Source organism: Podarcis muralis, chromosome 7 (genome assembly GCF_964188315.1).
Source record: "Podarcis muralis chromosome 7, rPodMur119.hap1.1, whole genome shotgun sequence".
NCBI classification, from domain to species: domain Eukaryota; kingdom Metazoa; phylum Chordata; class Lepidosauria; order Squamata; family Lacertidae; genus Podarcis; species Podarcis muralis.
The window spans coordinates 39415569-39429080 of NC_135661.1; the positions used below are offsets into that span (position 1 = coordinate 39415569).

A 13512-nucleotide genomic window follows, 5' to 3' on the forward strand; every position below is an offset into this window, starting at 1 on the left:
GTGAAGAGTGGAATTTGAGATGCCACAATGGACATTTGGCCTTGTTGATTCCCACCCCACCTTGGACAGCTGGTGCACAGAGCCTTCACAACACATCTTAATGGATGAGGAGACCAATCCAGGAATACGCCCACTGAATTTGAAGTTTGAGAATGTCCTAATAAGAATATGAATAGGGGTTGGACCAATAGAGGATGAGGTGGCACATTTCATGAAACAAATCATCCTTGCCTATCACCCCGGCATTGCCCTCACTCTGAACTGGCTTTGTGATAGCTCTATATAGCCAAATCAGTATGGTATTATAGCAACATGATGTTCTAGGGTTGGTTACATGATTCCTGAATGTCTGACCCTGTAGTCAGAAGGAATATCTATATATGTATGTATGAAACATGCAAAAAAAGATTTGGGAGGGTGTTTTTCAGATAAGATTTTGGTGGCCCAGAAACACTCTTTTTGTACTGAAATGTTCAAACACAAAAAAGACTCAACCATACTAATATTTAGTATCTCGGTAGCACTTTTATTCTATTTAAAAGAATTCACATTGTTATCTTAGCATAATCCTCACAACAACCCTGAGAGGTAGGTCAGTATTATTTATCATATCCATATTGCAGATATTGCAGAAATTCAGTCCAGTGACTTCCCAATGGCTTAGTCTCTTATGGAACAATCTTGGACAAGTTTCCTTAAAAATAAGTCCCATTGAGTTTAATGGGATATACTTCCATGTTGGCATGTATAGGATTGCAAGACTCTGTCACATCCTATGCATGTCTACTCAGGCAAAAGCCACATTTAATGTAACAGGACTCTTTGCCAGATTAAGTGTGTAAAGGATTGCAGCCTAAGGCAGGTTTAGTGTTTGCATTGGGTACTGGGTAGCATTTTTCTCTAATTCAGTGTTCCTTTGTTTACCATCAGAAAAAAAGGGGGGGGGGGAATTGCGCTAAAACAATTTGTAATTGGCTCTTTATTTCACACAGCCCATCTGAAACACAGCAGGACACTGGCTGCCTACCCAACTTCAAAACAAACCACAGATAATCTTACTTTCATGTTCTGGTGCTTGTGATGTACACTTTTGGTTAACTTCTTAACTGATTATGCAGCCAGAATATTACTTGGTCCAGAATACCCCCCCCCGGGCTGTTTCTTCCTCCACCCCACTGTTCTCAGAGACATCTAGTGCCTCTTACAGAAGAGGTTTCTTTGCAAAAGAACGTCATTCAGTTCATGATCAAATTGCTCCATCTAGCACTCTAGAAGACTCTGTAGCTCAGCTATTATTTCTTCAAGGTTGAATGGCAGCGGCATGCTGGCATCGCCTTCTAGCCAGTAAGGATGGCATTCTGGCTTTTCATCCTTCGGTAAATTCTCCACAAGTTGGGAATGGCACCTAAAAAAATAAAATAAATCTATAAGATTAAAAGTGAATTAGGGGATGCATTTAGGGATATATTATTTCCCATGTTTGCCTATTAATGAAAAGGGGGGGGGGCACTAAAGGACTATTAACCAGTGAAGTCACAGGATCTTTTCTGCCTTTATGCAAGTTTTTCTTTAAAAAATAAATAATTTCCTAGAGGAATATTTGAGAAAGCCCATCACAAAGAAAACGCAGTTAGCGCACCTTTCGAAAGGGGAATTATTTTTTCATTATCTCTCCAGTCTTATTTGAAGTCAGTCAGCAGTCTATGCCATTGTGTGTGGGTTTCTGTGATACTACTAGATTATTGGGAGAGATTAAACCAAATTTACTGCATTTAAGGTCACAGCACAGATTAAACAATATTGCAGAATGTGGTTTGCAAATCTGAGAGTTACAAATCCATCAGGTTTGGGGAAAAGTAACGAGGAGGAGAGTTGCTGTTGAAAGATAGATGCAAATGAAGGTTAATAACAATTTCTGCTGATGAATAGATGGGCAAAACTTCAACAAAATTAAATTAAGAGGTTAGCGTTTGCTAGGTCCCCAGAGAAACCCTTTGAATTACAGTGTTTCTTATTAAATGGATTCCTCATCAATAGTAGTGAAGTCTAATTATAATAAGCAGCTAAAACTGCAGTCCGGCACAGGGAAATTTTACGAGTAGTAAACCAACACATCTTGTAAGATTACTTTGTAATAAAGACTGCCACTTATTGGTCTTGCATTAGTAAATTTGTAGCAATTCAGTGTTTTCGGTTTCAGGGGGTTTTGTGTGGGTTGTTTGTTTTAATTTGCCAGATGCTGGTTAATTAGCTAATGTTTATAAAGGAGTGAAAGCCGAAGAGAGGCGAGTATTATTATAATATGATCAGCCAAAAACAAAACAAAACCCCAAAACAACAACAAGAACAACAAAAAGGTAAAAGAAAACTAAATATCACAAAAAGGAACTATTTTAGTAGCTCATTTGTGGTTTTAAGTTTTAAAAAGTAGCTATGCAGCAATTTAATATAACGTAAGTGACTGGCACATACAAGAAGATATTTTATGACTGAGAGAAAATTGAGCAAGTGATCAATGCATCATGTTAAATAGGCTGAGCTACAGTAGAAACCAATGGAACTAAATACCTGTAAGTGAAAGTATCGTCTTTTATCCATCTATTTTATTTATCACGTTCAAATGCTGCCCAATAATAATACTGTCGTGGGGAGGGGGTGCTAAAACATGAAATATTAAAATACAACAACCCACCATGAAAGAAAAGAAAATGGCAGATTTAAACAGCAATTTACAAGATCTAAGAAACATGGGGAAATGAAAAGATGTTTGCCTGGTGACCTCATAGTTTGCGCCAGGTGAGCATCTCTTGGGAAAGCAATGCACAGCCAGAGTGCCGTCATTACAAAGGCCCTTTCTCCAGGAGTCATCTGCCAATACCTCACTCGGCGGGGGCACCTGTAGAGCATTGGAAGCTGCTGTATTCTGAGTCAGACCACTGGTTCATCTAGCTGGCAGTAGCTTTCCAGGTCTCCAGGGAAGAGTCTGTCCCAGGGATTGAACCTGGAACCTTCAGCATGCAAGGCAGATGCTTCACCATTGAGCTACAGCCTCTGAAGATGATCTAGAGGTCCAGGTAGAGCTACATAGGGGAAGAGGTGGTCCTTCTGGTAACCTGCCTCCAAGTTGTTTAAGGAGTTAAAGCAAGAGGCACATAGAGAGGGGAGAGGGAGTTCCATTGAACAGCCAAAAGCGCTTGCAGAACTATTTGGTTGGATGCTGCCCATTATTACTGTTTTGTTTCTTATTCAATTTCTATTTCAACCATCCTCCCAAAAGAGCCCTGGATAAAATAGTCGTGTTTCAAATTTTAAACAATTAAGAACGTCCACAAAAGGCACGACAGAAATGGTTTTATAAGTGAACATAAAATAAACAAAGCTGAGGCGGTTCCCTACTCCTCCACCATTCTATGCAATGCAGGGATGGATCTTAGGTTTATGAAATTTTCTATATTTCAAACGTACAGAAAATTTAAGTCCCACTTCCCTTTGAATAGAGGTGTTAATTGAAGCACACTCATGGCTGCTAAACTTTGCACGCTCTGCCACTTTATTCTAATACATCTTTAAGACGCACTAGACTAAAGTGGCAAAGCTCATTCAGTGAATGAGAATGTCACAATATATCGTTGACCGTTAATTGTACATAAGGCACCAGAGGCATTTAAGCAAGCAGGAGCCTAGGAGAATGCTCAGAAAAGCAAGTGAGTTTGGAAAAGGAAAAAGACGGGTAAGGGTTTGGCATTTCTTTATGCATAAGAGATTAAGAAAATTCAAGAAAAGCACTGAAAATGTTAAAAAATGAAGAACGTCCAATGAAAACAGCATGGGGAGAATATGGATAAAGTATCTCTGCCTTAAAAGGCAATGCCTGAATCAGGCAAGCCAAATAGAACTTCTTTTTCTCTTGCTGCAGGGAGGGAAGGAGGGTAGTGACAAATAAAACATAGGTCAACTGCCACATCTTTGCATTTGCAATGGGGGGAGATAACCGACTCATCTCAACAATTAACCGATTAATGCTTCCAGTGGTTGCTACAATGATTAACACACACGACTCTCTGGCCACTTCCCTACCCTGACCCTCTCTGGGGAAAGAATGAAAAAAAAAACCACACCAAAGAAAAGAGGTCATCTTCCTCTTGGGAATTATTGATGGCAGGAGAATCCCCAAGAGAAAACATACGTCAACTTTACACCCATGTTGGTATGCAGTTAATTGCGGCTCCAGCCTCCTCCCACACTCAATCCATCGTACATTACAGCACAAGGACAGTATTAACACGTAACGTTCCTATATATCTTCAGCTCCCCACATCGGCCTGTGATAATAGCATCTGTTAACATGCACTAAGCACTATTATGTAGCACATCACTTCATAAATAATAAGATTAACCGATCTCGGGCCCTCCGAGAAGAGTAATGTGTTCAAATGTTCTCATTATTTATTTAAAACAAGAATTAAAGGAGCACAAGCTACTTTTGACAATCCTCTTAGCATAAATATTAAACTGTTTGCATTGATAAGCTGCACCGTGTGGAAGAACAGTTGGGCGGGCCGCCTCAAAACAGTTGTTGAGGAAACATGGTTTAGCTCTCAATGGTTCCTAAGCGATTCTGGAGCCCACTGCTGAAGATATTTCCCTTCCAACAAAATGGCAGAGAAAGAACTCAGTTATTACGCAGAGGAGACTGAAGCTGATTAGAACCTCAAACAAGGAACTTGCCTTGTGTTCTCTCTTGGTTAGAAAAATATGAATGTGCCATTTGCTGGGTGCTCTGGGTCAAGGGTGAGGAATCTCTGTCCTTTCAGAAGTTGCTGGACTACAACTCCCATCATCCCTAACCACTGACCATGCTGGCTGGGATGGGTGGGAGTTATAGTCCAACAATACCTGGAAGGCCAGAGGTTACTCACCCTAGCTCTAGATGAAGACTTTCAGCTGGTTTGCTATACATTACTATAACAATCTTCTGGAATGTAGAGGCCATTCACTTAGAAGTACAGTGGTACCTCTGGATGCGAACGGGATCCGTTCCGGAGCCCCGTTCGCATCCTGAAGTGAACGCAACCCGCGTCCGCGCGTCTGCAGGTCGTGATCCGCCGCTTCCGTGCATGCGTGTGATGTCATTTTGAGCGTCTGCACAGGCAACAGTGGCGAAACCCGGAAGTAATGTGCTCCGTTACTTCCGGGTCGCTGCGGAGCGCAACCTGAAAATATTTATCCAGAAGCATATTTAACCCTAGGTATGACTGTACCTAATTCACCTGGTCGTCTTAGGGCAAAGGCACTATTTCTGAGCCTTAACTTCCCACATCTGCAAAATATGGATAATATACTGACCTACCCAACAGTTAGAGGTCACATTGAATGAGACTGCGCCCAAACATTAAAATATTCAATAATTAATAATTAATAATAATAATAATAATAATAATAATGTACCCCACTGATCTGACTGGGTTGCCCCAGACACTCTGGGAGGCTTTCACAGCTAGGAAGTCCACAGGACAATAGCCATTTCCCACTGCTGGTCTATCTCAAATGCTAGGGTTGTCATTGTCAAGGGCTCAACCACTGCTCCTGCTCTGTAGCAGCTAAATCAGGGGGAGGAACATAGAAAGTTACCAGATACTGAGCCAGACCATTAGTTCATTTAGCTCAGTATTGTCTACACTGACTGGCGGGTCCGGGTTGGGGGAAGAACCAGTTTTTAAAAATGGTTTCCTGTACCAAAACCCAATTAAAAATCTTGCTCCACAAGTAGTTGGCTCAGCTAGAACCTTCCTCACTAATATGCTCAGTTTTTCCTTCTTCCAGAGGGATATACACAGTGGGAGAAATGGATTCCTCTCCCCTCCAGTCCAAATTGGTTCAGTCCACTCTTATCACTCCAGGATCCTACCATTTTGTTGCGTGGGTGGAAACAGGTCTAAAATGGTGACTTCTCTTGGAATCTGGAGGAGACAGCTGGTTCCTTCCCCTGTGGCTTTACTTACATTTAGATGATTAGGGTGTCAACTACATTAGGAGACACTGGTCACAATGCTAAAATTAACCACTTTAGCTAAAGTGTGTGTTAATTATGGGTATGCAAGCAGTCAATAAAAGGTTAATGTAAGAGTCAAAGGGATAAATTTATTTCGGGATTGCATCACTCAAGAGACTAAAAGACTAACATTATGCTTGGTGTTTTTAATCAATAGGTTTTATACTAATGTGCTAACCATTTATTTTAAAACATTATTCTCCCTTCTTCCCTACCCCCCCTTCTCCCTAGCTAAGATTTGCAGCTCGTAAGGGGGAGAAGCAGTAGGGTGGGTTTTTTCTTCATCTTTTTGTCTTCCTGTTAACAAATAGTTTATGTAAGCTTTTAGACCTCTGCTTTTTGGCTATTGTCTCACTTTGGCCCACCATGTAGACCATCTGAATTAACAGAGGTTTCTAACTAGGCTACACTTGCACTGTATGTTCAAAGCTGTATCATACTGCTTTAATGGTCATGGCTTCTCCAGAAGCATCCTTAGAATTGTAGTTACTTAAGGGTGCTGGGAGGGGGAAACCCATACAGTGGTACCTCAGGTTAAGTACTTAATTCGTTCCGGAGGTCCGTTCTTAACCTGAAACTGTTCTTAACCTGAAGCACCACTTTAGCTAATGGGGCCTCCTGCTGCTGCTGCGCCGCTGGAGCCCAATTTCTGTTCTTATCCTGAAGCAAAGTTCTTAACCTGAAGCACTATTTCTGGGTTAGTGGAGTCTGTAACCTGAAGTGTATGTAACCTGAAGCGTATGTAACCTGAGGTACCACTGTATTCCTAATTCTCAGCTACAATTTCCAGAGTTCCTTGGGAAGAGGGATTGATTGTTAAACTGTATCTCTGTGAGTTCATAACAACTTTTAGCACCCTTAACAAACTATAGTTCCAAGCAGTGCTTTTTTCTGGGGGTACGCACACCCCTAAACATTTTGTGAATTTTTATACTTTTGTCCATTTACTGTATTTATTTTCCCCGATTTGAACTATAAAGTGGTGATTTTATTTGAGTCAAAATGAGAGTACCCCTAAACATTTTTTATAGAAAAAAATCACTGTTAAAGTTGTTGCAAATGGGGGGGGGGGATATAATCAATTATATATAATTTGATGACTGAATGCATCAAATGTCTGAATGCAACAGCAGCAGCAAATACCGATTGTATTTGCTGGATTGATTTCCATTCCAGACATTGGACAAGAAAGCAAACACCGGCAATTTCTGCTTCCGTTTCTGTTTTCTTCAGAATTCTATGACATCCCTAGGCAGGGCAATTGTATCTAATAAGCTGGCCTTGCATAGTTTGCACCCCTCTCAGAGAGAGAACGGACAGGGTACTATTTCAGATATCTCTTTAGATTTTTACAAGGGACATCATCACAAATCAAAAGAAGGGATAGGGAAGATTCAAAGCAACTGAAGATTTGCCTTAAAAATTAGGGGGTTGACCCTTCGGTGTAACAGAGATGTTTGCAAGTCTTTTATTCTTGTCAGCCACATTAAACTTGGGTTATATATTTTTAAGGTTTACAAAGAGTCTGAACAATAAAAATAGTTAACATGATACCATATGTTGGAAGAAAGAAAGGGGTAGGTGTTGTCCATTGTGGCATTAAGCATATGACAAATAATGATATGCCTAATTTTCATCTTTCCTCTTTCCTCTAGCCAGTTGTCTGCTCAAACTAACTGTTAACATGTGGAAATTTATGGCAGCCAATTAAGGTTTAGGGTCCTCAAGTAGCAGAGAACAATTTTATACCCCAGGACTATTTGTCAGTATGTCAGTTACATAACAGTGGTGATGAATGAGCTACCTTGACAACTAAACAGTTAGGACTTCGTGACCTCTGATCTTGGTCACATGATAGGGTCACCTGAAACTCACTTTGCTCCTACCTGACTGTGTGTAACAATATAGAGGTCAAATGGCTTGGGTGATTATATGTATCATGTCTGAGGTGGCCCAGTTATAAGCTGCAGGCTATGGTCGTGTTGAATTCCACAGCTCCATTGCACAAAAGCTGTAGAACAACTTCAGAAATGCGCCCGACAAAAGAGATACGATTTCAAAGGAGGATAAAATAACTTTCCTCACGACTCACTAGAATGGATGCAGTGTTCTTCCAGAGCAACAATGAAAACAAAACACATTGGTTGCAACGGTGACTCTGCCATAAGGGGGAAATGGACTGCTGTGCTGCCATTGATTTAAATTTATGCTTTTCCTTCTCTATAATATGAATGTTAATATGTGGCAACGATATCAAACAAAACCACTTTCCAATTTGTCCCAGGAAGCTCTTCTAAGCACACCAAGAAACACACTACAAAGCTTATAAGCTTGATTTCACTCTACCCCCCCTTCACCTCTAGCAGTGTTCAGAGACTGCCACAAACTTAAAATGGAGCCCCTGAACTGTCTCAGGTGAGTGTATAACTTCAGTATCTATTGTTTGGGATTGTGATCTCTCCCTGAATGAGGTTTAAAATTGAAAACGAATTCAAGGTGAAAAATGTATGTGGACATGTTCTTATTTAAAGCATCTGTATCCCACCTTCCCATCTATAGAGCATGGTGTAAAGCAGGCATGGCCAAACTTGGCCCTCCAGCTGTTTTGGGACTACAACTCCCATCATCCATAGCTAACAGGACCAGAGGTCAGGGATGATAGGAACTGTAGTCCCAAAACAGCTGGAGGGCCAAGTTTGGCCATGCCTGGTCTAAAGCACCTTTGACAAACTACACTTCCCAGGATTCATTGGGGGAAGCCATGACTATCTAAAGTTGTATGATACTGCTTTAAATAATGTATCGTGCTGATGAGGCCTAGCTTACACAGGTTTTTTAATTGCATGCAGGCCTGTGGCTCTCATTGGGTGATGAGTGTGGATATTCCTTTATAACTCGGCAATGGTGCCCACCCTGTGGAACGCCCTCCCACCAGATGTCAAGGAAATAAACAACTACCTGACTTTTAGAAGACATCTGAAGGCAGCCCTGTTTAGGGAAGTTTTTCATGTTTGATATTTTATTGTGCTTTTAATACTTGGTTGGAAGCCACCCAGTGTGGTTGGGGAGGCCCGGCCAGATGGGTGGGGTATAAGTAATAAATTATTATTATATTATATATATCTCATCAGGGCCAGCCCCACCATTAGAGAGAGTATGGCACCTGCCTCAAGCAGCAAATGCCAGCCCCTAGCCATTTCCCCTAAGTCACTTAAGGTGACCTGTTCAGGGCCCCTATGCTTTCCTGCTGCCCTCAGGTCTGGTGCAGGATGTTGTCCCATTGAAGTCAGATCCAGCTGCTAGTCTGGTCAGAATCTGTACATGGAGCAGGGACGGGGATCACCCCAGGCAGCAGAATGTCTATCCCTCCCATGTAAGAATGCTAGCATGGTCTTGCTTGCATTTCACATCTGCCTGTTTCTTTTTCTGGGTGATCCACAAAGCAATGAATCAAATGATAGACCTTGGTTTATTGGGGGTCTGGGGTGAGAGGGTAGTAGAATTCCAATTGACCAACATTGCTAAATACCACAGCATTTGCAGATACATGAAGTCTTCTGTTCAATATAAACTGCAAACTTTACATTGCAGACCCTACACAGGCCTCCGGGCTGTTTCTGTTCACAGAGTTTTACAATCATGCAAGTTGAAAGAATACATTTGGAATGCATGAGGGGATCATGATACATATGCATGTGCACACCTCCACATAGATATACAGACTCTTGTATCACCACTCTGAAGGTTTAATGAATTACGCATATATTTTTGGCAACGCGGTTCTGGATTCCCACAAGAAGGTTCTCGTATCTGACCAGAAGGCTGTGCAGCAAATCCTTCTCCACTCTTAAGCCGTATGACTCTTGCATCGCAGATGACCAACCTGGGGCTCTCCAGGTTTTTGTCTGACTACAACTCTCATCATTCCTGTCCATTGTCCATGCTGGCTAGAGCTGATGGGAGTTGGGAGTCCAACAACATCTGGAGGGCCACATGTAAGTCAGCCATGTTGCATGATACAATAAAACGTATCTCAGCATGTGATCCCAACCTCAAATGCATAAGGAGAATATAAGAACACACAGAGAACCCTCCTGGATCAGGCCAAAGGCCCACCTAGTGTAGCATTCTACTACTACTACTATTACTACTACTATTATTCTTCTGTTCTCACAGTGGCCAACTAGATGCTCTGATAGAAGGCCTGCAAGCATCACCTCAGGTCAATAGAGCACTCAATAGAGCAGACTTTGTTCAGCATTCCCTCCCCCCTTTTTAATTGTTTTTATGGAAGATTTTCTTGGGTTGCAAAAGTACATACATTGTCTCTGTTTCCAAGTCAAAAAGTCCTTTCTACAGATCAGTTCTATTCAATGTGAGGTGTTGATGTTTTTATATAGTATAAGGTTCATTCAGCATTTTAACTGAATTCTGGTTTTGTGGTTTTAACTGATTTTTATTTTTATTGTGCACCACTTAAGAGATTATTGTAATTAAGTTTGAGATAACTCATTGAAACAAACAAACAAACAAACAAACAAACAAACAAACAAACAAACAAACAAACAAACATGTAGATGTCATAAGAGGCAAAGAGAAGTGAGGCACACCTACAATTACAAACTGAGTTTATAGACATTAGTTGTATACACACATCCTTTTATTCTAGAATCAATGGAGACTGGGTACTACTATGTAGTCCACATGCAATCTAGATCTATTACATCCCCCCCCTCCAAAAATGGAAGCACTTATTGAGAAACAGGTTTAATTCTGATTTTTATTTTATTTTTAAAAATTCATTTCCCACCATGATGAGTGGGAAGTCAAGGGCACTATGGAAAACTAAAAGGGTGGCTTGTTCCTACTGCCTGGCACTGCTCAGAGTGGTAGGCTAAAGAAAGCAACAGTTAAAGGCTAGCTCAGTATCAGCATCAACTGGGGGCACTAGGGTCCTGGCAACAGCCCAAGGACGCCAGGTGCTGATGGCAACCCTGACTACTGCTGTATTAACTTTATAATTGGTTGGCATTTTGTGAGCTTTGAATTTTAGCACCAATGCCTACCCCGCCACCCTCCAACTGGAACACCAAGAATCAGGAGAGAATACAACATTAAGGATTTATACTGTGTTGTCTTCTATTGACTTTGTACCTAGTACACCAGGATAAAATTAATCTCAATTAGCCCTGCTAATATAAAGACAACCATGTTTTTCTTCACTTCTGCCTTGCAAGAGACCTGTGTGGTTTGGTTAGGGCTGGAGACAGATGAGTTAGGTGCCAGACGTTACATTTTCAAAAATGGGGGAACAGTCATTATTTTTGCTTTATCCCAGGAGACAAGGCACATCCTCGCACCCTGAAATCCACTCAAATCTGCATAACTGTTCCTGTGATGAACAGCCTTCTCGCCACTTTGTAACATTTTGGCTGGACCTAGTAAAGGCTGACTACTTATTGTGATTAAGCATGGCATGTCCAAAGGCAAACTTGAAGACATTGGGGTAAATGGAAAAATGGGACAGGGTGGTATCCATCTAGGTGCTTTTGCTAGTGGATTTGCAATGGACCTTCCCCTCCCTCTCTTCTCCTCACATGCCCCCTAAATCTGTTCCGGAGCGTAGGGTCCTTCAAGTCTCCAGTGCAGATCTGAGGAGCATGTGTGTTTGTGTATGCGTCCGTGGGCATGCGTGGTCGGATAGGAGAGGGAGAGGAGGTTCCATTGCAGAAGAAGAAATAGTTGTTCTAGCAGACACAAATAGCTGGACTTGTTGTCTCCTAACCCTACGAACCTTTGTGCTGATGTCTCCTAAGATTGCATAGGGAAACAAAAGGCATGCTATACACAGAGTATAAGGCATGAGTAGTTTCCATTGCCCAATTATTGGCTTTATGCACTTTCAAAATGTGTTTCCAATCTCTTTGTATTATCAGCCTGGACATTACTTCCAGAAATACAGATAAGGTTAAGGCTGAGAGAGCCTAACATTCAGGACCCATGCTTTGTTTGTTTTTTCAATCATCACCAACATTTCTCTTCCTCTAGGTCATGGAGATAGCCTGGACAATGTTAGGATTTCTATTTTTTCCACCGGCAGCCAAAAGCAGTGACGCAAGAGCAGCAAGGGAGCTATGAACTTGCCCAAGTTATTTTACTAGAGCTGTATTTACATTGGTCCAGAGACCTTCCTTTGATTCACAGGCTATAATGGAAAACAAAGGAGAAGGAAGAGAAGTGGAAAGAAAAACACAGCAGAGGAGATGGTTCTTGGAATGTATGATGTTGCTTTAGACCTGGGATGGGGAACCCGTGGCCCTCCAGATGTTGTTGGACTCCAGCTTCCATCAGTCCTAGCCAGCACAGTCAATGGTCAGGGATGATGAAAGCTATAATCCAATAACTTCTGGAGGGCCACAGATTCCTCAAGCCTTGCCTTAGACTAAGTCAGACCCTTAATTCATATTAGCCCAGTATTGTCAGCTCTGCCAGGCAATGATTCTCTAGGGCAGAGGTAGGCAGCCTAAGGCCTGGGGGCCGGATGTGGCCTTCTCAATCCAGCCCACGGACAGCATGTTTTTACATGAGTAGAATGTGTGCTTTTATTTAAAATGCATCTCTGGGTTATTTGTGGGGCATAGGAATTCGCTCATGTTTTTTTTTTCAAAATATAGTCCGGCCCACCACATGGTCTGAGGGACGGTGGACCGGCCCATGGCTGGAAAAGGTTGCTGATCCCTGCTCTAGGGTCTCAGACAGAGATGAGTTTTCCCTATCACCTATTTGATCATTTAACTTCAGGTGCCAGACTGAACTTGGGATCTTCTACATACTAAGCATGTGTTCTACTAATCACTCATGATCCTCTGCTTTAAGAGTATTGAGAACTTCCTGAAGACTTCGCCAGATGATTCATTTGATCATCTGTACAATCCTACAAACACAAACAAATTGGATGAGAATAGGTCCTGTATGTACAGCTGGGGCGCCTGCAAATAGCAAGGTCTCCAACTATGTGTACTGTTTGTACACAGGTAGATATCAAACAGTTACACTGTTGAGAGAATGCATGGAGATTAGAAAAGGGCCTGCCACCACTATCTCTTGCATGCTCATTGTTTGCACAATAGTCACGCTAAGAGGAATTGGGTATGATATAGTTGGTCAGGGTGATTCCAATTTCGAGTATATTTTGTAAGACCTGAAAAATGTGTAGAAGGTAGATCAGTTGTACTAAGAGCTCAGATAAGAGAGAATGGGGTTTCTGGACAATCTTTCATGAACGCTCATAAAGTTTCCAAAAAACCACTTTTGCCGAGCCTGCAGTCCTCATCCCAAAAGGAAGTCTAAGCATGTGCTAACTTCATTTTAGCATCTGGTTGTCCACTCTGGGAAACAGGATGTTGGACTAGATGGACTTTTGGTTTGATCCAACAAGGGCTTTGTCGTTTTTCCTTTCC

General features: G+C 41.7%; 1 protein-coding gene across 1 annotated transcript in view; it reads right to left on the reverse strand.

Moving 5' to 3' along the window:
* Positions 1-505: 505 nt before the first annotated feature.
* FTO (FTO alpha-ketoglutarate dependent dioxygenase) overlaps positions 506-13512 on the reverse strand; it is a 247381-nt gene continuing 234374 nt past the window's right edge. Inside the window, exon 9 of the mRNA XM_077931554.1 lies at positions 506-1405. Within this exon, the coding sequence (XP_077787680.1) occupies positions 1261-1405 (145 nt within the window). The 3' untranslated portion in view covers positions 506-1260. The remainder of the gene's footprint in view (positions 1406-13512) is intronic.